Source organism: Hippocampus comes, unplaced genomic scaffold (genome assembly GCF_001891065.2).
Source record: "Hippocampus comes isolate QL1 unplaced genomic scaffold, H_comes_QL1_v1.1 scaffold106, whole genome shotgun sequence".
Taxonomy (NCBI): domain Eukaryota; kingdom Metazoa; phylum Chordata; class Actinopteri; order Syngnathiformes; family Syngnathidae; genus Hippocampus; species Hippocampus comes.
The window spans coordinates 655866-680862 of NW_017842055.1; the positions used below are offsets into that span (position 1 = coordinate 655866).

At 44.6% G+C, this 24997-nt stretch overlaps 2 protein-coding genes across 5 annotated transcripts; one reads left to right on the top strand and one right to left on the bottom strand.

Moving 5' to 3' along the window:
* Nucleotides 1-216: 216 nt before the first annotated feature.
* ccndbp1 (cyclin D-type binding-protein 1) lies at nucleotides 217-7647 on the bottom strand. Of its 2 annotated transcripts, XM_019860483.1 has the most exons (11): nucleotides 7475-7646; nucleotides 6294-6353; nucleotides 6108-6187; nucleotides 5916-5997; nucleotides 5516-5612; nucleotides 5373-5446; nucleotides 5108-5184; nucleotides 4770-5029; nucleotides 4337-4397; nucleotides 1290-1336; nucleotides 217-507 (listed from the first exon to the last, which is right to left on the bottom strand). In XM_019860483.1, exons 1-11 carry the CDS (start codon nucleotides 7563-7565, stop codon nucleotides 399-401), a joined length of 1038 nt encoding a protein of 345 aa, XP_019716042.1. In that variant the 5' UTR covers nucleotides 7566-7646; the 3' UTR covers nucleotides 217-398. The 2 variants fall into 2 exon arrangements, with proteins under 2 accessions (XP_019716042.1, XP_019716043.1); XM_019860484.1 differs by lacking the exons at nucleotides 217-507; nucleotides 1290-1336 and adding an exon at nucleotides 1119-1137 and having other exon boundaries at nucleotides 4312-4397; nucleotides 7475-7647.
* Nucleotides 7648-9364: 1717 nt separating this feature from the next.
* On the top strand, nucleotides 9365-21993 carry LOC109510339 (protein TMEPAI-like). Of its 3 annotated transcripts, XM_019860581.1 has the most exons (6): nucleotides 9365-9684; nucleotides 10223-10271; nucleotides 18747-18907; nucleotides 19116-19163; nucleotides 19234-19553; nucleotides 20663-21993. In XM_019860581.1, the coding sequence occupies exons 1-6, from the start codon at nucleotides 9628-9630 to the stop codon at nucleotides 20808-20810; spliced, it is 783 nt and encodes a 260-aa protein (XP_019716140.1). In that variant the 5' UTR covers nucleotides 9365-9627; the 3' UTR covers nucleotides 20811-21993. The 3 variants fall into 3 exon arrangements, with proteins under 3 accessions (XP_019716140.1, XP_019716141.1, XP_019716142.1); XM_019860582.1 differs by lacking the exon at nucleotides 10223-10271; XM_019860583.1 differs by lacking the exons at nucleotides 9365-9684; nucleotides 10223-10271 and adding an exon at nucleotides 16132-16159.
* The last annotated feature ends 3004 nt before the right edge of the window (nucleotides 21994-24997 follow it).

Sequence of the window (24997 nt, forward strand, 5' to 3'; positions counted from 1 at the left end):
GAGTCAGAGAGAAATGGCCAGACATGGCGGCTTCAAACAAACGTGGCTAACTTACTGTCTGTTCGGACATGATTTCTTGAGCCTTTTTTTGGTGGCTCTACTCACGATACGCTTGCCTACCGAATTTCAGGTCAAGTCCAAAATTCCGTTTTTCCCCAATCACAGCCATGACTCCAACTAGATGTGAATTTCCACCGAGATGAACACAGAATTCGGTGACGTTTTGAGAATCAATTTATTCAGCTGACAAAAAAAACCCCAGCAAATATCAGGAGGCGGGAAAATCTCAGATGCGTAGCAGATGATAAAGAACGATCTCTTCCACTATGTTGTGAATCAAGAGTTAAAATACTACACACACACACACACACACACACACACACACACACACACACACACTAGCTGTCCAGCCGAAGGAGATCTTTTGCTTTTTGCAGGTTGTGGTCCACGGCTCCGTTCAGGAACTGAACCCAGGTTAGTTCGGCTTCACCACAGATGTGACTGGAACTGGTTTGGGGCGGAGAAAGTGACAGACGGGAAGACGACGGGTAAACAACGCGGAATTCGTTACGGCATTGTTGTTTTAAGGCAGATCGAGCTGCAGGCGTCTGGCACGAAGACCAACAATTTTCTCCAACACACCCAAATGTTCCGCGAACTCCACAAATATGCCAGCCACACTTCCTTCACACCTGTTTACACACTACTTCACTGACTCCTGAGCTGGCCCGACTTGAATTCTTGTATTCGTGCCACTGAAATCAGACTTGAAACAGCTCAACTGAACTGGAATTTGAACGCGAGTTAGCAACCGCTGCAGGTGCAGCATCAAACCGGTCGGCGAACGGTTGACGGTCCGCGAAATGCAGGAACTTGTCGAAAGCGTTCCGTGACACCAAAATAGGTTAGGGACCGCTCTTTTATGCCATTTGATGGCACTTTTTTAGAATTAAAACACAGTTTTTAAATAGTACAAAAACACAGAGCAAGAGCAATGCAGAACTCGGAAATATTGTACAAACAGTCCCAACAGAGGACTGAATGCAACAAAAGGTCACTTCTGCCGTTAATAAACACCTCATAATTTCTTCCCTCGCGGTGGACGGTCAAGTCAAGTCCAACTTTATTGTCAAATGTGCTGTATACGGCACAGATGAAATTTCTTCCCCCTCAAGACAACATCCAACAAGAGGAGCCGCCATCAAAAGTAAAGTGAACATAAAATGACAAAATAATGCAAGATAAAATCGACGGTGAAAAATAAAGAGCAAGCGGAAAGCGGCCCTCACCCGATTATGGCGAGAACTTTCTTCAAAAGCGCCGCCAGTTTGGTGACCTGCAAATAAAATGAACACTTAGCACTTCTCCCGTATTGCCATTGCAGACATGATAAGAAAAGTGCAATCTGTAAACATGAAGAGGCCGTCCGAAACACTCAAGAAGGTGCGGAAATGTGCGGCAACTAAACTAAATTTGACAAGATTGTCAGAAAACCTGCCAGGCGGGGAACGGCCCGGGGCACACATGACCACGAAAGGAGCCGCAGGAATTTCTGGCAATGACTGACCGATCCCTACCTGGAACAACAATCTCCCATTTTTGTATTTTTTCTGAATTGTTTCGAAGAACAGAGGAAATTTCTGCTGACAGTCGTTCCTAACACAGCGGAAGCTCCAGAATCCGTTCCAAGTTGTCGTCATTGACATCATGTGCAGGGTTCGGATGCAAAACCGACATCTCAATTTTTGGGGTGAAGAGAGGAAAACTGAAGTTTCTGGTTCCAGGTCACGGCGATTTTTTTTTGGTACTCAGGGCATTCAAGGTTTATGTGTATTGATTGAGCAATGAACTATTTCAAAATGAACTTTTATTGAAAAGCTTCTTTCAAAAAGGTATTTGCGTCTCTCCAAAAGTCCAAAGGTTTCAGGCTTTGTGAATTTAAAAAAAAAAAAAAAAAAACGAATGATGACGAGATAGTCGCTGCATCAAAACACTGATGGCGCTCGGCGAGTTGCGCAACGAAACCTTTTGGACGGGTTTGACATAGTCGTGGTTTGGTTTTGCAGGGTTGGGAGATTTCACCGTCAAGACGGTGGCGTCATAGGCCTTCCACGACGAGGCGTGGCTCCATTTTGACCAGATGGCGCCTGACAGCGCGTGTATTTGATCAATCCATCAACCAATCAAACTTTATTTGGAGAGCACTTTTCTTACATTCAAATGCAACTCAAAGTGCCCTGCAATTCAAACATCAGAAATACAACATCAAAAGCGGACCGTCCCGCGACGCCCCACCATACGCAGATACATATCCCCACAAGCATGCCCGCGCTCCCTCGCACGCACACACACACACACACACACACAAAAAACAAGTACACATAACCTGATGAACTACATTTAAAAAAAAAAAACATGTCAAGGCAAAGAGGAAGCAGCTCACAGCGTGTGCTTTAAGCCTCCTCTTATTAAAAAAAATGAAATATAAATAAAAAAAACAGTCTCTGCGGACCTGATGTCCTCTGGCGGGGCCGTTCTGTAGCTGGGGACCAAAATGGCCGAATGCAGCCTCATCGTGTGTTCTGGTCCCCACCCTGGGAATAATCAAAAAGGACGTGGGGATCCGCGAGGGGAATAGGAGTCAAGCAGTTCAGATAAATAAGAGAGCCCGAGACCCTTAAGACATTTAAACACGAATAAAATCTATCTTGAAACGGGGGAGCCGTTGCAACGATTTTAAAAGCGGTGTCACCCTTTCATAGAAAAAAAAAACAAAAAAAAAACCAAATAACATGATTCAAAAGATATGCTTTTTGCTTCATCCACCCCCCCACCCCCATTCTGGGATTTCTTCGGAGTCCTCCTGAGAGCAAATGTTTCTTTGCAGCAACTCGTAGACAATGTGAAAAGAAGTACTTCCTCTTAGAATTGCTTTGCCTATTTTGTTGAAACATGTTGGGTGGATTTCAAAAAAAAAAAAATGTCTCCGCACACCCTCTTCAAAATGTACGTTTCTGTGATACCATAAAATGACACCAGGAATAATCCTTTCAAAACGCGGTCCATGAATGCAGCTTATAACCTGTGCAACTCAGCCGAATGGATTTTTCTTTTTTCACCCTTTAGAGAGCCGGAGTAAAAAGAACTGAAATATGGTTGCGCGGCCCGAACAGCTGAACTTGATTTGGAGTTCATCGGAGGTACTTGAAATGGCGGCAGGTGTGTGCTGCGATCCTATTTAAACGTGGCTGTTCCATTCTGAATACAGTCCCAATTGTAAGAACGGTGTTTGAGATCACAACGCTGGAAAAAGACTTCAAATGATATTTTTTATTATTATTATTATTATTTTTTTTTTAATATGTATCTTAAATAGACGATTTTGAGTTTGGATTTGAAGGCGGCAAACGAAAGCGAGTTGCGGCGGGTCAGGTGAGAGTGGCTTCCAAAGCCGGAGAGCAGAGCGGCTGAAGGCCACATTGCCGTCGACTGAAAATGACATCACAGTGGGTCAGGAAGAGTCGCTGCTCAGCTTGCGAACGTCACATGACTCGACCCGGAAAAGGGGTCGCTTGCCGACGAGCCAAACCAGTGCAGTTTTCTGCTTAATTCATATTGTGCAAACGCAATATTCATCAGAATGTCGTGTTTACATGAGCAGGGCCGCACCAAACAGGAAATGTTGGACTTGACATCACCTTCGGGAACGTCTTGCGCAATAAACAGGTAGCAATCAATACCATCAAGGTTCATGAAATTTCATTGCTCATACAATCAATCATGCGACGCACCACAAGAATCTGCAGGCGAGCCACTTGCATTCCTTACCAGGGCGGACGTGTGTGCGTGTGTGTGTGTGTGTGTGTGTGTGTGTGTGTGTGTGTCTCTCTGTGTGTCTTTGTTGTGCAAGCTTTTTGTGAGTCTGTGTGTGTTTGGGCGGGTTGACGTGTGTGTGCTTGTTTGCGCACGTGTGTTTTTTGTTCGTGGGCATTTTTAGATGCGTGGGTGCGTGTGGTTAATGTGCGTGATTATGCGCATGTCTGTTTATGTACGTTTGTGTGTTGTAATGTAGGTGGACATGCCTGTGTGTGTGTGGGCGGCAATCGCGTGCATGCGATTTTGAGTTGTGTGTGTGTGTGTGTGTGTGTGTGAGAGGTTATTTGAGTGCACGGGTGCTTGTGTATATTTCCCTGTGTGTGCATGGGTGCCTTTTTTTTTCCGAAGTTGAGCGTTTCAACGTGTTTGTGTGTTTTCTGCGCACGCGCGTTTGTGCGTATTTGTAGATCAGCATGTGCGTTTGTGCAGGCGTTTTTTTGTGTGGGCGCTGAAGACTTACATGACTGTCCACACTGTTGTAGTCCAGAGGTGGGTACAGACACAAAGCCAGGTCATCAACTCTGTGAAGAAAGAAAAAATGAACATGAGAAGCATGCTTGTGTGCGTGTGGGCATGTTTTTGTTGTCTTTGACAACACCAGTTGGCGTGTTAAGACAAGACTTTTTTTTTCAAGCATTTTTCTTTTTTCCCACTTCGGCAAAGCTGTTTTGGTGCTTCCAAATGCTGCACAATACGAGGCGAGCGCCAAAAAATGTGCGTGGGTTGAGGTACTTTTTTTCAAAGGTGGATAAGTGGTTGGATGGGAAGGAAGAAAGAAAGCTTGGTAAATAGGTAGACTGCTTGGGGCGTTGGTAGGAAAGGAATTAGGTAAGCAGGTCGGGCGCGTGTGTGCGCGTGTGCGTGTACGATTGTACATTGGAACGCATACGTACCCTGGGCTGATTCCGTTGATGCCGTCGACGAGGTCGTCTAGCTGAGCCACGCTCTGCGGCGCGTGGGCGTCCCCGCGGGTCCTGACGGCCGCCGTCGTTTTCCTCAGGCAGGCGGCCGCCGCCTTCATCATCCCCTGGCAGGCGGCGACCGCGCGGCGGTCCCGCTCCGACCAGCGCGTGTCCCGGTCGCCCCGCGGTTCCTCACCGTCCTCCTCGTCGTCCAGGATATCCCCAAACGGGCCGTGGGCTTCGGACAGCGCCTGGTAGATCGACGCCGACGTTCCCGTTACGGCGGAGTTGCGCGCAGGGCGGCCGCGTTGCGCCTGAGCGGCCTCTACCTGCTCTAACTCCTCAATGGCGTCTTTGACAATGCCGCTCTGCCCAGTTAGGACCATCACCGCTGCAGCCTTATTGTCTGGAAGGGAAACATCAATTGTGAAAGAGCTGCTTCAGTAGAAGGGTAGGTCCAGAGATAAAAGGGAAGAGTTCGGCCGGCCGGTACGTCAGTCGGTAGGTGGCCAGCTCAGTCCGTAGGTAGTTAAGTAAGTCGGTGCTGTTGGTCATTTGTTTTTGTAATTAGGGAGGCGGTGCACACGAACTAACCTTGAGGTAGGTGGGTGAAGCGGTCACATGCTGACCAGACGCCGCCTGTAGACCTCAGCTGCTCCTGAGTCAGACTAGGAGGAGACAAGTCAGTTCTTCGCCTCCCCCAACCCAAATCCTTCTGCGGACATCGTTGCGCGTACCTCTGTAACGGCGACCAAAGTATGACCTCCAGGAGTTGCATCAGCCCCTCCAGAACCTGCACGGCGGCGTCCCGGATGTACCGACGTAGACTGACGCCTGACAAAAACAAAGGGAATAAAGAAAGAGCACAACATTTCCCGCCATTTTCCCCGAACTCTTCGGTAGGAACATCATTGACATAGAATGGCAGGGGGGGACCAAGTTGAATTGGCAATATTCCACCGTCAACCTGATAACTTTCCACCTTTGAAAGCTCGCCGATATGTGGAAACATTCCACCCTGACATCCTTTGGCCTGTTTTATTTTGGCCACTCCCCCGACCCCGCAAAGGCAACTCAATAGTCTGTTACGGCATCGCCGCCCGAAAGCAGGAGATTGTGTCAGTTAGCAAGCATTACCTTGGCTCTTGGGAAGCCAGTAATAAACGGTGGCGAGGCTCAGAACGCTTTTGAGGACAGAGTCGGCCAGCTGCTCTCCATCCTGCGGTCAGAGAACAACCCCCCCCAAAAAAAACAACAAATCAAAAAAAAAACAATGTATGGTCACAGGCTGATCCTGTCACATCTTCCCAAAATGCCCCGAAAACTAACTTGCTGCGACGGCAGCGGCGGCTTGGAGAAGGCCAGGCTGACTTTGGTGGCTTCCTGAGATACCGCCTTCACCGCCTGGCCTGCAACGCAGAGGTTTAGAATTCGCATTCAGGTTGCAGCTGTCCATTAGCATTGAACGGGTATACAGTAATTATCATGTACGTATCTTCCGCTGAAGTACTCAACTCAAAGTGTCCCAAAAGTTGGAGAGGTTGAAGTCTCCGTCACGCTCATTGGGCTCTCCGTCTGAGGCAGAAACACGAATGTTAGCGTTAGCATTTGAGCTCCTTATTACGGAAGCACAGATGACTTCATACCACCCATAGGCACAGGTAGACCCACTCAATGTGTGGCCCCTCTTCTTCCATTATGGTGCCAACAGGGCCTGTCACTATCCAATATGTTTTTAATCAATTATTCTATCAACTAGCTGGAGAACATTTTATTTTGCATTCACGTGTAATGCCAAACACTTTTTCCCTTTATTACTGGTTACTAACCAAATATTGTTGTTCATCTGGTAATGTTCAGTGATTAAAGAAACAACTAATCAACTAATCAATTGCGTAATATTACTCCAGAGGGACTAAAGTTTTACTCAACAACCTTTATGAAATCAGTTCAGTTACTGGATGGTCATTGTTTTGCGTGGTAAAGCTGCCTACTGCCCAAAGATGGCTGGGATAGGCTCCAGCATGCCCGCGATCCTTGTGAGGAGAATGAATGGATGGTAGTTTATGTTTTGAAATGTCTTTTTTTGTCTTTTTTAATTCAAAAGATACCAATGGTCGACAGCAAATTTTACTCTTCGATGTGTTCCTGTTGGTATTTGTTTACGCAGATTTTAGAAAATGCCTTCACTTTTTTCGAGCACATCGGGTTTTTAAATGATTTTCATTTTTTTGTTTTTATCTTTGACCTGTCAAATGTTGCGCAATACGGATTTTATCATGCGTTGAAATTTATAGCTATGACGTTTCAGAAATCCACCTGTTGTTGATCCTTTTCCGGCATTCATCAATTTTACGACATATATCCATCCCGTAACGTTGACGTATGAAGTCGGGGGAGAAGTAGCCGTGTTAAAAACTCGTCCAGTGAACAATACGTCTGACGTCAAAGAATACGCGGTCCTGCGAAAAACAGTCCAGTATAGTGTGGCTTTCACATTAGTCTTCTTTTCCTACGTATTACGTCAGTACGGTTGACGTCATATAATTTTGCAAAACCTCACAGTAGTGTGGTTCGAGGTGACGTTAGCCTTTAGCTCCACGTTACACCAAGGAGTCTAACAATGCTAAGCACGCTAACGTTAGCATCGTTTAGCTCATAGCGTCGCTTCCAGACCCGAAGCAGGCCAAACTGACCTCGAACCCGAGCCGTGACGCACTGGACGGAGTTGAGCAGGTTACGGAGAGTCAAGCCGACATTTTGCGCCACGTTGTCCTGCGCGTCCATGTCGGCCCCCTCAGCCAAAAGATTTCCAGCAGACGCGTTGTTGTGGAACCCAAGTTTGGCAGCCGCAGTATGTCTCCGCGCTGGACGCGGGGACCAGTAAAGACGACGTACAACCGGAAGCTGGAGTTCAGCAGGAACGTTTGGTAGCTTTGTCTACCTCTTGTGGTCATTTGTGGAAGAACGTGCACAAACGTCTTACGTGCCCTATTTTGTTGTTGTGTCCCATCGTCAATATTTTATTTATTCTAATGTTGTCCCATAGTTTAGTATTTGAATGTGTGCATTCTTCTATAGTACCATATAAAATATTTCATATATACATACGTCTAAACTACCTTCTATCAGTGCACAGTACTTCGAAACTTTTCTCGTACTGATTTCTCGCGATCTCTTCTTGCGTGTGTGCGTGTGTATGTCCAGGCGAGATATTCAACTCAATAATGAGGCTGGGTGGTTTAGTGTGGATCAGGAAAGGGGTAGGGAGAAGGAAACGTAGCATGGAGGAGGAAGAAGAAGATGGAGTGGCAAGTGTCGCACAAATTGTTGTGTTACACAATATGTTGCCCACTTAGTTGTAGTGCCCCTGATATTACCTAGATTCACGTGGAATCAATTTCCTTGTTCTATAGTTACAGCAAGAACACTTTTAATTGTTCGTAGCTGAAATGTGTGATGTCAGCGTGTTTTCTTGTGTGTATGAACTCCCCCTCCCAAAAGTAAGTCTAGGTTTGTAAGTCGACCGCGTCCAGCTCAGTGAGGGGGAACAGGAGACGTGGGAGTGCAGACAGAGGCGAGAAGGAAGTGTGTGTGTGTGCGTGCGCGCGCGCGTGTGTGTGAAGCGCTATGTAGATAAAGATTTGAGTGTTTACCTCTCCCAGGGAGTAATAGTGGCGGGGGGGGCGGGGGGGGGGGGATGTGTGTGTGTGTGTGTGTGTGTGTGTGTTGGAGGAAGACAGATTGTGTCAGGTAATGAGATAGAAAATGGAAGAGAGGATTTGTGCTCCACTCAGACAGACATTACCTCACACTGTGCTGCAGTGCTGTGATGTTGCCAACTATGTCTCACATTATGTCACCCGCTAGATTACGCACTACATTAGGTCCACTGTTACAGTATTCTTAGCTCATTATGTTGCACATTGTCACCCGTAATGACGACCGCTCTGTCTCCCGTTATGCCACACACTATGTCCAATTATTATGTCGCCTACTGCAGGGCCACTGTCAGTTTCCATACAGTAGTACACGGTGCACCCCAGGAGGGGGAAGCAGAGGCCATCTCTGACTTTTGATACACGGTCAAAATTATTATATCCTATTCTATCCATCCATCCATTATCCTGATGAGGGTCGCGGGCGTGCTGAAGCCTATCCTAGCCGCCTTCGGGCAATAGGCTGGGTACACCCTGTGTTGGTTGCCAATCAATCACAGATCGTTAGGTGTATGTAATATTAATTTCATTTCATTTATTGCATAATAATTTTAACGATCAGCACTGTGGCTCAACAGTTTGTGAAATTGAAACATCTAAAAACACGTCTCTCGCATTTGACGTCACCACACGCTAGCACTTCACCGATGACGTCACCACATAACAGTTCCACTTGACATTTTCCGTCATTAGCCACGTGACAAAAGCACCGTCAGAGAGATCGTGTTCGCCTCGTTGCGTCTGCGCAGGCGTGCCTCAACTGTGTGTGTGTGTGTGTGTGTGTGTGTGTGTGTGTGTGTGAGAAAGATGGGTAAAGGAGAGAGAGAGAGAAGGGGAGAGAGAGAGAGAGAGAGAGAGAGAGAGAGAGAGAGAGAGAGAGAGAGAGAGAGAGAGACTTCCTCGCCAGACGTCTGGTTAGTTGAGTCGCCGGTCGCACGCGGAAACAAGGAAGAAATGACAGACAGACAGACAGATAGATAGATAGATAGATAGATAGATAGATAGATAGATAGATAGATAGATAGATAGATAGATAGATAGATAGAAACAAAGAAAGAAAGAAAGAAAGGAAGCCATGAGAATTTAAATGTTCCAACTTTTCATGGGTGTCCTGAACGCAACGGCCGCAAATGTCTCGTGCGCGTGTGGCTGCGCGCGCCTCAGCTCCGTGCACGTCATGGACGCAAGTGAGTACGGGATATGATTTTTACTGTGATTAATGCCATCAACGTGGACCTCTTAAAGCTCGCGGTATGCCTTGAAAAGTTACAGTGTCAGTAAAAGTGGATTTAGTGTTACTTTTTGTTGCTCGGAGATGTCAACTTTGACGTTTTGTGTTCTCGCGATATTTTTTGTGCGTCGTTGTTGAAACGTGAAAGATTCTACTCGCTGCGTGCAAAATGAAACGGCAGTGAAAAAGAGGGTGCTCCCGTAAGAGTTTGTGTCATTTTGGTGGCTTCGTCATCCGGAAGCAGACGTCTAGCCGGGAAGTGTGTGGTGTGTGTGTGTGTTTGTGTGTGTGTGTGTGTGTGTGTGTGTGTGTGCGCGCGCGCTCGTGGGTGAGGTCATAATGGCTTGTCTGAATGCTGTTCTTTTGCTTTTTGTTTTTCACTGCATTGGTGTTGTCCATATGAACCATATTTCTCCACGCTAGGATGGTTTTTACTTATTTGGGCAAGTGTCGCACTCCTTTTGTCCAAATTCTTGTTTTTTCTTCACTTTTAGCCCACAGTCTCCCATTATGTCGCCAACTCTGTCCCCATCTATCATCTCGGTAAGCTCCCATTATGTGTCCCATTATGTTGCCCACTGCATCACCATTTACAGTTTGTCTCCAACTATGTCAGCCACTACTCCTCCCATGATGTCACCCACTATATTACCCATTATGTTTTTCATGAGGTATCTCAGTATGTTGCCAATTATGTCTCTCTTTATGTTATTCCTATGGCGCTATGTCTCTCCACCTTTTAACTTGCTGTAGGTGTGCTCTATACATCCTTCCGCCTTTCTTACATCCTCCTGATCTGGAAGTGTCTGCTTCCAATTGGAGGCCACATACGCACACACACACACACATACGCACCTGTTCCGAGTGGATGACTTGCTCATCAAAGATCATGACATCAGCATTACTCAGAGGCTAGACGTGTGTGTCAGCTGGATGACTTCACTTGGATCGAGTGTGTGCGCTTTTGAAAATCAGCTCCCAAAGTCAGTTCGACTTGGAAACATTAAATTTGTTATACAAGTCTGGAATGAGTAGACCCACAAAAAAGTCTCATGGGGCCGTACTGGAAAATTGACAAGGCCGTCTGCCGGTTTGGTTTCAATTGGCCATTGCCGCCCTTGAAGCCAGTTACCCTTAGCAATGTGAAATTTGGTCGGCATGTCTGTCACCAAAAGAGCCACAAAAAATGTCTTAAGAAACCATGCTTGAAAATTGATAGCGAGTTTGGCATTTTAGTTTGAATCAGCTATTGCACGGCCCTCTTGAAATTGTGTCGTTTCTTCATCATTATTTCAAAAATTCAGCCCTTGAAGTTGCTTACCCTGCATGTCTGTCACAACTAGACCCACAAAAAAAATCTCAAGACGCCTTGCGGGAAAAGACGCAGGAAGTCTGCCATTTTAGTTTGAATCAGACATTTAATGCCTTGTCGGCTGTTTTGAGGGCTCCTTCACTATTTTTTTTCATATAAAGCCCTTGAAGCCGGTTACCCTAATCAAGATAAAACCTGGCCGCTTTGTCTGCCATCAAAAGAGCCACAAAAAAATGTCTTAAGAAACCATGCTCTAAAATTGATAGCGAGTTTGGCATTTTAGTTTGAATCAGCTATTGCACGGCCCTCTTGAAATTGTGTCGTTTCTTTATCATTATTTCAAAAATTCAGCCCTTGAAGTTAGTTACCCTGCATGTCTGTCACAACTAGACCCACAAAAAAGTCTCAAGACGCCTTGCCGGAAAAGACGCAGGAAGTCTGCCATTTTAGTTTGAATCAGACATTTAATGCCTTGTCGGCTGTTTTGAGGGCTCCTTCACTATTTTTTTTCATATAAAGCCCTTGAAGCCGGTTACCCTAATCAAGATAAAACCTGGCCGCTTTGTCTGTGACGAGTTGACCCATGACAAAGTCACATGAAGCCATGCCCAAAAGCACACATCTATATTACATCAATGGATAAAGCAAAGCATGGAACTGACAATGCAATTCCACTCAGTCAGATCTTGCGTGAATAAATCGATAGGTTACCCCAATAATTGTATTGCCAATCCTTGCAGGAATTCCAAACACACCACCTCCATCATTTAAAAAAAAAAAAAAAAAAATTGTTCACTGTCACTGGAGCTGTCAGCTGTTTTTTGTTTCTCTGTCTAGACCAGGGGTGTCAAACTCATTTCACATGGTGGGCCACATACGGCCTCGGAAGATGGGCCGTATGTTTCATAGCCTGCTTTACATAATCATCTCGCGGGCCGGATTAAACTCCTTTGCGGGCCGGATCCGGCCCGCGGGCCGTATTTTTGACACCCCTGGTCTAGACTCTAGACGCTGGCAACTCAGACGCCACAAAAGCAGTGCGTCACGTATGCAAATGAGGGCGGCGTGTGCATCTGGAGGGTTCCGGGCCTTGCATATGATCTGCATACACGACGGCGTTTAGCCTGAGCCCTGCAGACATGTCAGGTCGCCTTTGTTGTGTCATTCATTAGTCTGGAGTCCAAAGATGTCGACACACATGCCGCCTCTTCCTTGAATTAGTGTGTGTGTGTGTGTAAGGGGGGGGGGGGTGTAAATAACCTGCAGGTGTCTGGGCCCTCGTTAATTAGCTCTCCAAACTTGTAAAGCAATTAATCCGGTCATCCAGCACAGCAACATTAGCTTTCTGAGTGTTCACAAGAAATAGGACACCTTTCCATCAATTTCATGTCATGTTACTCAAATTTCTACATCTCAAAATTATTTTGGGACAGAATTGTGAAACCTCTCAAGTCGTCCTTCACATTGATGATTTCCAAGCAATTAAAAAAACTTTTGGTTTCCCATAGGTCACGTTTTTTTTTTTTTTTTCCACATTTTATTCCCTGTGTGTCCCAATAATTTTGTCCAAATTCCACTTTCACTTTTGGGAATTTGGAAAAAAAAAACACATGTAGCATTAGGCTATTTGACTTTGTTTGGACAAAATGTTGTACGTATATAGTTTCACAATTTGCTGTTAAGACCGATTAAGACCATGATTCGATTAGATCAGGATGATTCAAATATCACTCCCCCAAATTAATCAGCAAAAAAAAAAAACAAAAAATGCTGATTTTTCTCTCAGTTGTTCAGTTCAACAATTAAAATGATTATTTCTTCTTTAATTAATCAGTCATCAGAATTTTACATTGCCAAATTGGAATTAGCATCGGCCTCAAAAAAATCCATCGTGGCGGGGTCCTAGTTAAAGTATACGTTTGATTGTCTTCACTTTTTGGGGGTCGGATTTGAATCTCAACAAATCCAGTGGACCCCAACAGGCACGGACGAGTACTTTTAAAGTACTCGTCTCTTACAAATTGAAAACGTGAGGTGAAAGTACATCAAAAAGAAAATAACACGGCTTGTTATTTTGACACCCTTTTGTTGTGCGCGGTTCCTCTCAAATTCTCTTCTTCTTGTCACTGACACTTTTGTGTGGGTTTGGGCGCACGTTTGTTTTGTCTCCAGTCAAGGTTTGGACGCACGCGCGCGCGCTCACGTACACGCGTACTCACACACGCTGCTTGTCTCTATTTTCTCCGGCTGTTAATGGTTTGTTTTCGCTGTCTTTTGTTTTTCCGGTGGTGCTCTTTTTTATTCTTCTAATAGTCCTCTTATTTGTCATACATGATCATTCAATGTACCTTAAAACAGCTTCACGGGCGTTATCACCAAGCAAATCTAAGCTTCGAGCTAACACGCGAGGGGAAACGCCATCGAAGGCTTGGCCGCAATTAGCATTGATATTCCCGCTGTCACTTGAGCAGAAATGCGACAGATGCAAACACAACATCCAGCGATACCCTCGGGCGTGTGTACTCTCGGCTGAAACAGTTTGAACTTCTGAAGTTTATAGATTCAGACTTTTATGAGTCAACTCAATGACTGCACCTCTTTTTTTTGAGGGAGGGCGCTCATTGGCACTGATGGTTTTTTTTTGTTTGTTGTTCTCTCTCTCTCTCTCTCTCTCACACACACACACACACACACACACACACACACACACACACACACACACACACTGTCAAACTTGCCCTGTCTGACTTCACACCCTTTCAAATTTAAATGACTTGTGTGTGTGTGTGTGTGTGTGTGTGTGTGTGTGTGTGTGTGTGTGTGTGTGTGTGTGTGTGTAGTCTGGATCCTTCTGGCTGGCATTCTAATCAGGCACACTCACATACATTTGGCCTGTGAGAGCCAGACAAGCAGCTGATCATAATGAGCTTTGATTTTCATATGTTTCAGACACTGCGTGTGTGTGTGTGTGTGTGTGTGTGTGTGTGTGTGTGTTTGCCTTTGACAGACATTGAAGAGTCATTTGTCTGCGTTTTGTTCCTTGAAGTTTCTTCAAGCGTCGTAACACCACAGATTCTATTCATGAGCCCATCTATGGTGTTTCCCTTATGTGTTAGCCCGATGCTAACCAAAAGCAAAGTTGTGCGTTTGTTTTAAAGGTGTAATTCTCATAGTTTTATGTTTACTTTGACAGTAAACATCAAGTAAGGTAGGCAAGAAACATGGAAAAATTGTTCCCTGGCAGTCAAACTGCTTCTTGTTGGCGAATGAGTTGAGTTTCCTTCCGCCGTACGCTGCGTACAAGTTTTTGCTTTCAAACAATTGGCCGAACGATGGCTTGTATCTAAAAAAAAAAAAAAACAACAAAAAAAAAACCTAAGTCACTTGTATGTCGAAGCACCATTACATTGCTATGTCGTGTTAGCTCATTTCGTCAAACACGCACACCCACATACACATCCGTGGGAGTTTTACGGAGCAAAGTTCCCACACTTGTTGGCCTCACTTTGACCATGCAGCACAAAGTCAATGTGTGTGTGTGTGTGTGTGTGTGTGTGTGTCCTCTATATAGCCTTTCTCATGGAAATAGGCAAGCAAATTGTGTGACCTACACTTGCACACACACACACACACACACGCACACACTCAGCTGCCTGTGCTATTTGTGAGCTTCCAGACTGCCGAGTCACGGTGGCACTGGTTGACGGTAGAGGGAGGGCTGTCTGTCTACTCCTCTTTTCTTTGGTCACTTTTTTTCTTATTCTTTCTTTTTTAACTGAAAGAATTGTGAGGCTTAAGTGCAGTCCCACTTTGTGCCACCATTTCATGGGGCAGCACTTGGCACTACTGGAAGAGATGCAACATAATTAAGAGCAAGAAGAAGAAGAAGTAGGAGAGTAGGTCCCCAACTAAAGTCCAGTTGTGTCGGTTGGTCTCACAGGGCAGAGCATACATGCACGTGCAAATGTGTGCTTTGTTTGTATGCGTTGCTGTGCCGTGTGCGTTTAAAGGTTTGTGATTGTTTGAGCATCTTGGCTAATTTCAGTTTGCCCGTTAGTGTTTGGTTGCATTATATGTTCGGCGTGAAGCCAGCACGCTTTGATGAGACAAAATGATCTGATTTGGTGTTTGAATACACATTGGTGCCTTGAAATACGAGCCGAATTCATTCCGTGACCGTGCTCGTCACTCAGAAGATGCTCAAATCATCCTTTCCCATCGAAATGAACCGGAAATGCATCTCACCTGTTTCAGAAGCGACCAGTTTGACACACACTTCTGAAATAAGATGGACTGTGGCTCGTGTCACTCATCCGGGTCATTTCATTCTCAGGGCATCAAGTCCATCGCGACTAAACTGCTCGGTTTGCCTTCGATCATCTGAGTCGGCATCATCAGTAGCGACACAGTGCCATCTGTGATGAGTGCAGTTCTCGTTAGCACACAGTTGTTGTGCATGTATTTTTGGATTCGATAGCAAGGTCCCACTGCCGCTGGGATGACTCTATTAAGGTGACTTAACTGGCTTGGTCGGGCTCGCGTCTGGGCCACCGCGAATGTCGAACCATCTGCCCGTGGGCACCAAATTGGTGACCCCAAATTCAGAACAACTGCCCCGCGCTAAACGCGGCGTGGCTGGATATCACTGTTTTGCTCACTGAAACAAAAGTGCGGCATTGAAACGTGACGCATTTTTTTCACATCAACAAAAGATAGTCGCTCAAGACCAAATCTAAATGTTATTCATCTGTAAATATTGGTGATTGCTGATACCACAAACTAAACAAATGCTTGCTTATCACCACCATGTTTTTTTTTTTTAATTTGAATTGTCTTGAAACACTTAAACCAATGCGGAATATCCGACTTTCACAGAAACGCATGCCTGCATCCTTTTCCCAAGTTGAAATTTGAGTTCCTCATTATACGACATGCATCCCCCCACTCAACACTTTGCCCCCCACTACCCATCTGTCTTAGCCAGACAGGCCCCTAGCGCCCCCTCCCCATCAACAGTGCCGCCCTTTTGTTCATAGCCTTTTGCAGCAAGAAAGCGGGTGGTGGAGGGCAAGTGAGGGGGGGGGGAACCATGACAAGTGTGTGCCGACACAACTGTGTGGTGAGTGAGGCCGCCATAGCGCGTCAGCCACGATATCACGATACGGCCATGATTTGATCAACGATGTAAAATGGAACAAAAATTCGCTAAGGTGGGGAAAAACACGTAGAAAAAGTGTATTCCAAATTAAATATAAGGTATATTTACAAAGTAAAATATTGTCACAATTCTGCCGATATCGCGATACGACAATGATGTGATTGATATCACTCAATTGATATTTTGAGTCGAATCATGGCCAAAATGAAATCATTGAACAGAGGAGCTGAATTGACCTCAAAATGTGATCAAATATTTTGACGATGTCCTCCTCATGGCATCATAATAGGGCAATGATGCGATTAGCAAATTGTCAGAAAAAGGATACAACTGAAGAGAGAAGTTGGAATAACCTCGTACCGTGATCTTATGTTTTTCCGATATCCTATTGATCTTATTGCAGTACAGCATTTGTGGTCAGCGATATGTTGAATGAAAGCATCAATGATTTAAAATGTATTTATTTATGTTTATAAAAATGTGAGTGACATATGTTTGTGCAATATTATTGCCATATTTTGCACTTTTGCAATTTTCATCATATCATGATCTCGCAACACAGCAGTGACATGAAAGGCAAGGAAGAAAAACTTCAACGTAGACATCAAATAATTACATTTTCTTAATAATTGGAAAAAAATGTAACAGGCCAAGTTAATTTATAATGAAACAGTGACATGAAAGGCAAGGAAGAAAAACTTCAACATACACATCAAATAATTACATTTTCTTAATAATTGTAAAAAAAATGTAACAGGCCAAGTTAATTTATAATGAAAGAATATGATTCACGCATTGAATTGAAAACATCAAGGAAATTCCTTCATTTCATAAACTGCCGCAGTATAAATAATGTGTGATATATCGCCATATGTGGCTAACTACTGTATCACAGCATACTGATGGCGTGATCATTTGATATATTGGTAGAAAACCAGCTGACCTTGGCAAAAATAAATGTTGCAAAGATTTCACAATCTGGAATGGACGTGATAGATTATTGAAAGATTTTATCGGTGCTGATATCACAATACCGTGTAAATCGTGTGTGTGTGTGTGTGTGTGTGTGTGTGTGTGTGTGTGTTGATATATTGGTAGAAAACCAGCTGACCTTGGCAAAAATAAATGTTGCAAAGATTTCACAATCTGGAATGGACGTGATAGATTATTGAAAGATTTTATCGTGCTGATATCACAATACCGTGTAAATTGTGTGTGTGTGTGTGTGTGTGTGTGTTTGTGTGTGTGCGCGCGCGCGTGTGAGTGTGTGTGTGTGTCTGTGTGTCTGTGTGCGCGTGCGCGCGTGCGTGTGTCTGGTCACAGGACATTTACAGCACTGTTGTGTGTACTGTCTAGACATTTGTGTGTGTGTGTTTTGTGTGTGTGTGTGTGTGTGTGTGGTCACAGGACATTTACAGCACTGTGTGTACTGTCTAGACATCTGTGTTCGTGTGTGTTGTGTGTGTGTGTGTGTGTGTGTGTGTGTGTGTGTGTGTGTGTGTGTGTGTGCCCTCTTAGTGCACTCTGTTAAAAAAAAGAAAAGTGTGAGAACAGCACTGTGTGTGCGTGTGCTGGGAGGCGGTGGAGCATTTCGAGCAGACTGCTGCTAAACAAAGCCTGCCCTGTCTGTCTGGTCTGGAGTGTGTGTGTGTGTGTGTGTGTGTGTGTGTGTGTGTGTGTGTGTGTGTGTGTGTGTGTGTGTGTGTGTCTACGTGCGTGTGCGTACGCGCGTGCATGTTTGTGTCTGGGCGTTTGACACACTAAACCTGCTGCATCTCATCATGACGGAGCAAATCATTTGCAGTTGGTGGAAAGTACCACAAAATGTGGCTAAAATGTCTGCTTCAAAGTCAAATGGCAGGCTTGATGTGTCTTTTTCGGGCGTTGCTTCTTCAGCCTTTTTTTTGCGGGTCGACTTGTGACAGATGTATTGTACCTACCAAGTTTAATTTTGCGAAGACTAACTGGCTTCACGGGCTGAATTAAAAAAAAAAAAAAAAAAAGAAAAAAAGCTTTTAGGACTCCAGGAAACAAATGATGGAAAATGAAGCTTCAGATGTGTCTTTTGAACCACTTCCATTTTTTGACTCCTCTAGATGGCACTCTTGCTTGAAATAAAAAGGGTTAATGAAATGGCAGTTCAGTTTTTCAGTGCGATGTTGAACAGACAGTGCCATCTAGAGGAGTCACAAAAAATACCAGAACTAGTTCATGAAGCAAATGTGAAGCTTCATTTTGTCATCGCTACTGGAAAGGGCCAACAAGACGCTAAATGTCTGCTTCACAGTCAAATGCAATACTTGCTGGGTCTTTTCGGACATTGCTTCTTTTGAAGACTCGTGTGTACTTAGAATAGATGTGTATCAAATTTCTTGACGTCAAACTGGCTTTGGGGGCAGAATTTCAAAACATGAAAGTGCTGCAGATATGCAGGAAAAGCTTAATGCTATTTTCATTGTGCAGCGTTTGAACATGTGTGTGTGTGTGTGTGTGTGTGTGTGTGTGTGTGTGTGTGTGTGTGTGTGTGTGTGTGTGTGTGTGTGTATAGCCCAGCTGGAGTTGGTTCAGTTGGTGGTGATCGTGGTGGTGATGATGGTGATGGTGGTGGTGGTGACGTGCGTGCTCAACCACTATCGACTGTCGGCGCGATCGCTGCTCTCCAGACAAGCGCCGCTGCCGGGGGCGGGGCCACGCCAAAACCTCGCCGTGGTGAGTCGGGCGACTTCGTCCTTTGCCTTGGAGAGTCGAATAAAAAAAAAAAATCTATCTGTCCAAATGAATGAAACGCCACTTCCAAGCATATGACAAATAAATAAAAAGAAAAAAGTCATGCCTGAGGGGAACTCAAGATAACTTTTGCCTTACTGATTACGGTCATTGTTCACGTTTCCCTAAATTTTCCATATGTGGCCATCAGGCAGCGGGTCTGTGGAGCTCAGAGTGTCCGAGTGGCGTCAGGAATGACGTAACAGACGCTTCCTGCTTCCGGCTATGACCTCACAGTTATATGATCTTCCGCCGTCCTGTTTTGGCAGCACGGATTCCACCCCCGTGGTTCAGAGCGAGGGGCACCGTACCTCCCGCGGCGTTTCCCGCAGAGCTGCCCCCCTCCCGTCGCCGCCCGCTTCCAGCCCACGTTCCCGTTCCTGCGCCACGACCTGATCATGGACCTGCCGCCCACCATCTCGCTGTCGGATGGCGAGGAGCCGCCTCCATACCAGGGCCCGTGCACTCTGCAGCTGCGGGACCCCGAGCAGCAGATGGAGCTGAACCGCGAGTCCGTGCGGCCGCCACCGAACCGCACCGTCTTCGACTCGCACCCCCTGGACCCGCCCACGTCCTGTGTGCGCGCCAGGTAATCCGTGACCGCTGTCCTCCCAAAATCTTGCTTAGGAGAGGGTTTGAAGGGGGTTCAGGCTAACGGTTTTGGTTTGGCGGCACTCGATCTTTTGCTTTGGAGTAGTACCTTTCCTTGCAAGACGAATTATCTCCCAGGACTTCAACCTTCACTCGGGGCTAGACCCTTTTCTTTGGGACTAGATCCTTCTCTTGGGATTGAAGTTCTCTCTTGGAACTGGATCTTTCTCTTTGCAACCTTCCCTTGAGACCAGAATCTTCACTTGGGTCCAGAACCTTTTCTCAGGCCTCGATCCTTATCATGGGATTAGGACCTCCTCTCAGAACTAGTTCTTTCTCTTTGGTCTAGTACTTTTTATTTAGGCCTCGAATTGTCTTCAAGGACAAATGCCTTCTCTTGGGACAATAGTCATCTCCCAAGACTAGAACTTTCTCTTGGGTTTAGAACCTTGTCTCTGGATTAGATCTTTCTTTTGGCATTAGGACATTCTCTTAGAGCTAGATCTTTGCCTTTAGACTAGACCGCTCCTTTGGAACGATTAGCATTAATGGTTGTGGGTGTTAAGGTCCAGGGTTTGTATTATTAGGATTATCTTTGAGGGTTATGACTTTAGGGGTAGAATCTTCTCTCGGGTGTAGAGCCTGCTAGTGGGACTAAAACCTTACCTTGGGACGAGGATCTTCCCTTGGGACTTGAATTGTCTCTGGGACTTGAAAATTCTTTTCCTTTCACTCTGGCTTGAGGAGTTAGGTTCTAGGTTTTGAATTAGTGTACTGTTAGGTTTTAAGGTGAAGAGGTTAGGGGACTTGCTTTAGGGCTACGGTTAAGATTAAGGGTTGCAGTTAGGTGATTAGGGTTCGCGTAATGTTAAGGTGAATGGATCGGTTTCTTGTACGGTAATGGTTACGAGTTGGAGAATGGTTGGTCGGTATGGTTTAGTGTCGGTTCAAGATTAACGTTTCGGATTAGGGTTCAACTTTGGGGTTCTCACATGAGCAGCAGCTTTTGTGTGGACCTTTCTCTGGATCCAAAGTGGTGGAGTCCTGGTTGTCGTTGGATGATGTCACTCACTCGTGCTCTATTAACAGGTGGCATTTTCTCCACAGCCTCCAGGCAACCCGGCAGCAGAAACAGAAAGGAGCTCCCCCTACCTATAGCGAGGTGCTAGGACATCTCTACCACCCGCTGCCGGAAGTGGATAGCCGGAACGCCAGGAACACAAAAGGGAAATCCTCAGACCTTCGGCAGGTGTGACTCCATGCTAGCTAGCGAGCTAGCTTCGACTGGTCAGTAACCTGTGACGACCAACCTGCACTCTGATTGGTTGGGAATGAGAGATGGTTTGCGCCTCACCGCCGGAGATGTCATTTCCTGTTGCACAGCATTCTACTTCCTGTCGAAGGATTATTACATATTTACTTGTTTGTTCGTCTTCTTCAAACTTCTGAGAGAGAACTGTTTGTTTTGTTCAGTTGAAATGTGTTCAGTCTGCTTGTGTCATGTTTCAATAAGTGACTCGAATAAGGTACATACAAAGGATTGGAGGTGAACCTCTAATCTGTTTGGCTGACACTGAGTAGATCTAAGCGCCCAGGGCACAATTTCAGGAAGTCCACTTCCATTCTTGAACGGTTGAGGACATTCCAAAGCAACACGAGGGTATTCCTTTCAAAGGAGGCTCACGGACAGAACCACATTTTCAGAGTTATGTAACCTGCTCAAATTGATCTCATTTCATTCGTATTCCTTGAACTATGCTAGCACTGGGACATACTGTACTTGTGCTGGGCCATACTAGTGTTGGGCCATAGTAGCACTGGGACATACTGGACTAGCACACAGAATCATTTGTTCTTTGCCTCCTTTTGATCTTTTCCTACTTAGCATGTGCCTGCCTTAATGTTCTCCACGAGACAGAGGAGTCATCGCTAACCGATGAGCTGGTGAGATTCTTGAAAGACGATTTCTACAAAAGCTTTGCACAAAAAAAAACTCCAAAACGTCTGTGATGAGCAACATCATTTCTAATCAGTAAAAGATGTTTTCCTTTATTTTGTTTTAAGGGAGCGAAAAAAAGACTGTTGACATCGTGTCTTCTGCCTACTTGCTACCAAGTGGGAAATGTTTTATTTTATTTATATGAAAATATGAAAATAATTGCACTATGTTTTCGTATAGTAGAGAGACTTTTTTTGTAAAAGGAGCTCTGTCCATTGGACTCACACTTTTTTACAGTCTATATTGAAAGACTCAATTTACAAAACAGACAGCCAATAAACACACAGTTAGCCTCCCCTCCCATTGGCCAAAAGATTGGCCCTCCCCCAAAAAAACGTGACACAATTTGTCAGTCCCATTTTGAAGCGCTCATCTTCAGTTGTTACACTTATTCTTGTCTTTTCCACATAGAGGGACAGCCAGCAAAGATGTGCCATGCGAAACACACACACACACACACACACACACACACACACACACACACATATGCCCCAAACACGCGTTCTTGTTTCTATCATGTTGTGGGGTTACAGATGCAAACCATTGGCTGGTGTGTGTGTGTGTTTTAGTGCATGTTGTTTTGGTGTGAGCACTTTACTGCGTCAGACAAAAGAAAACATCACAACCAATCCAAGTCAGCAAGCGTTCCCATCCAATCAGACAACAATGAACATCCAATCCCCCATCTTTTTCTGTCATGCGTCGGCATGTGACTGGTCGCCACGGAGCGGACACATGGAAGTGTTAACAAATGACACGAGTGTCTGTGGCGACCTGTCTACAAAACCGTTGCAAAAAAGGCACTGCAGACCCAACAAATCCAACGCCCACTCAGCTCCGGTCTTTATGCAACAGCGCACTCTGCGGGGAAGCGGCCGCACTACATGCCCTAATGTTAGCATGGTCGCTAAAGTTAGCTTGGTTGTGGTGCGGTTGTCCCGCTTGGAAGAGTCGCGGCGGGTAAGACAAGGCCGGACGGGTTCTGATCAGGGATCCTGCAGTGCCGATGATGTCATTTTTTTTTTGCTGTATACTGATTGGTGGAGGAGGTGGCAGGGGCAGGTTTCTTCGAAAGGCTCAAAACAGGTGACAGCAATGTCAAGTTTGGACAGGCTGCAATTAGATTGAAGGGGCGTGTGTGTGTGTGTGTGTGTGTGTGTGTGTATATATATATGTGTATATGTACAGTATATGTATATGTATATATGTATATGTATGCACATACACTCATACTTGTTTTTGTGAGATTATGGTACCACTGGTTTAAAGTCAGAACATTGCCCCCGCCACCCCCCTGCCTTTTGTGTGTGCGCGCGCATGTGTTTCCTGGGAAAGCGCTGCTGCTGTCTAGACTGTAAACCAAACACACTGAGTAGACTAAACAAACTCAACACACACTCACACACACCTGGTTGGCCTCTGAAGTTGCCCTCACCCCCCACTCTCTTACCCCGCTTCCCTGCATCACTTCCTCTTTGCGTCAGCGCTTCCTACTTCACCCGTCCATTGACAGAGCTCCTTCTGCAGTCTCCATGGTGATGTTTTTTTTTTTTTAGATGAGAATGGCCTGTTAGGGCTGTCAATCATCCTGTGACACGCCTCCCTCATGGCCTCAAAGATGTTTGGATAATGACTGACACATGATGATGATGATGATTATGATTTTGTAGTGAGAGTGTTGCAATACATCCACTGTTTGCCTTTTTTTCGTGCTAGTTTAGCTTAGCATTGTTGTTGTAGTTTGTAATGATTTTTCTGCACATATTTCCGCGTCATTCCGTCCGTTTCTTGTGTCCAATCATCCCGAGATTTAAACTTTTGTCAAAGTGTCTTTGCGCTAATCACGGCGTCTACACACGTGTGCCTTCTGTGTTTTTAGCTTATTCTGCATGATCTTAACGCAACAGATTGCCTCCAATGTTTGTTTAAAAAAAAAAAAAAAGGAAGAATAATCATTAGTTTGTCAAGTTGTGATGCTGCGTTTGCTAGCCGCTGGGAATTTGGAAAACTTTCACTTTGAGCTCAAAACATGGTGGAGATATCTCTAAATAAATAAATAGGTAATATACAATGATATCTAGTGGAACCTCCAAAGTAGAACACAATCCTTTCTATGAAGTTCTCATGTCAAAACACATTTTCCTTTAAAACACAATTTGTTCCTGGCTCTTCTTGTCACCATCAACCGTAAATGACAGTACTGGCAATGTTGAGTTAAAAAAATGATATATATTAACTTTACTGGTCATGCCTGTCTGTTTTTTATTTTCCCTCCTTCATTTTAGCATTTTTTAGCAGACAGGTGCAAAAAAATACAATATACAATAAACGTATTACTACTATAAAATAAATAAAATAAACTGAGTAATTATTATTGTTGATATTATTATATTGATAATTAACAAAAGAAAATTAAAAAAAACTACAATTATATGCCAAAAGCTAGACCAATTCACATGTTATTAAATCTAAAACGTGTTTGTATGTATTTATGTTTAAAACACTCAAATAAAACTAAAATAAAGTACAACTGACGGGACTCACCATTTGTAGGCATCTCATAGACACAATGCCCTATATTCACTTACTGTTGTTCTAAGTTCAGAACTGTCATAAAAGTGCTCAACAAACAAGATAAGCACTGTACCATAAAACTAAAATAAAGTACAACTACTCACTCGCTCAAAATCTCTGACAGACACAGACTGGGAAAATAAAAAGCCGAGGAAAATCAAAGCACACACAAGATGGCTTGAATGGCTTCCTTTTTTTGACCTGGTATAAATTTCTTTTTGAACTTGAAATTGTTGAGGTTGACATCGGAGGTTCGGCTGTCAATTAACTTGCAGGTCAATTATGAATAAAATGCGCTGAAATGTGTTGTGGAAGGTCAACTTTTGAGCGCACTTTCCTGGCACTTTCCCCTGCAAGTTACCGTTTTCCAAGTTTTCTCAAACGCAGCATCAGCGTTGTGTTGAAACGCTGCCCGATGGCAAACATCAAACATTTGACGTGGACTCAAATGTCTCCTACAATTTCTACTTTTCTTAAGAGCTTTCGGAAAATGTTTTGGACGAGGGTCACACGTGGGGAAGTTCAGCACAATCTATTCCTATTTGCTGCCTTTTTGAAAAAAAGTGATTTTATTTTGAAAAGGAAGAATCCTGTGGCTCTTTTTTGTTTGTATGTTTGTTTGTGTTTTTGTTTTAGGGCCCGACCTAAATTTATTTATTTATTTTTTTTATATAAGGCCGATGCAAAACCTGATTTTTGGCCGAATAAAATTCCGATGACAAATTCATCAGCTGATAAAATTGGAAAAGAATATGAACAATAAAATAACGTTTTGTTTTGTTTGTGTTGTCTATTACTGCTTAGAATAATAATTTACAGGCAGATCATTTGACTGTTGTTTAACTTGAAAACTGAGAGAAAAATTGGCA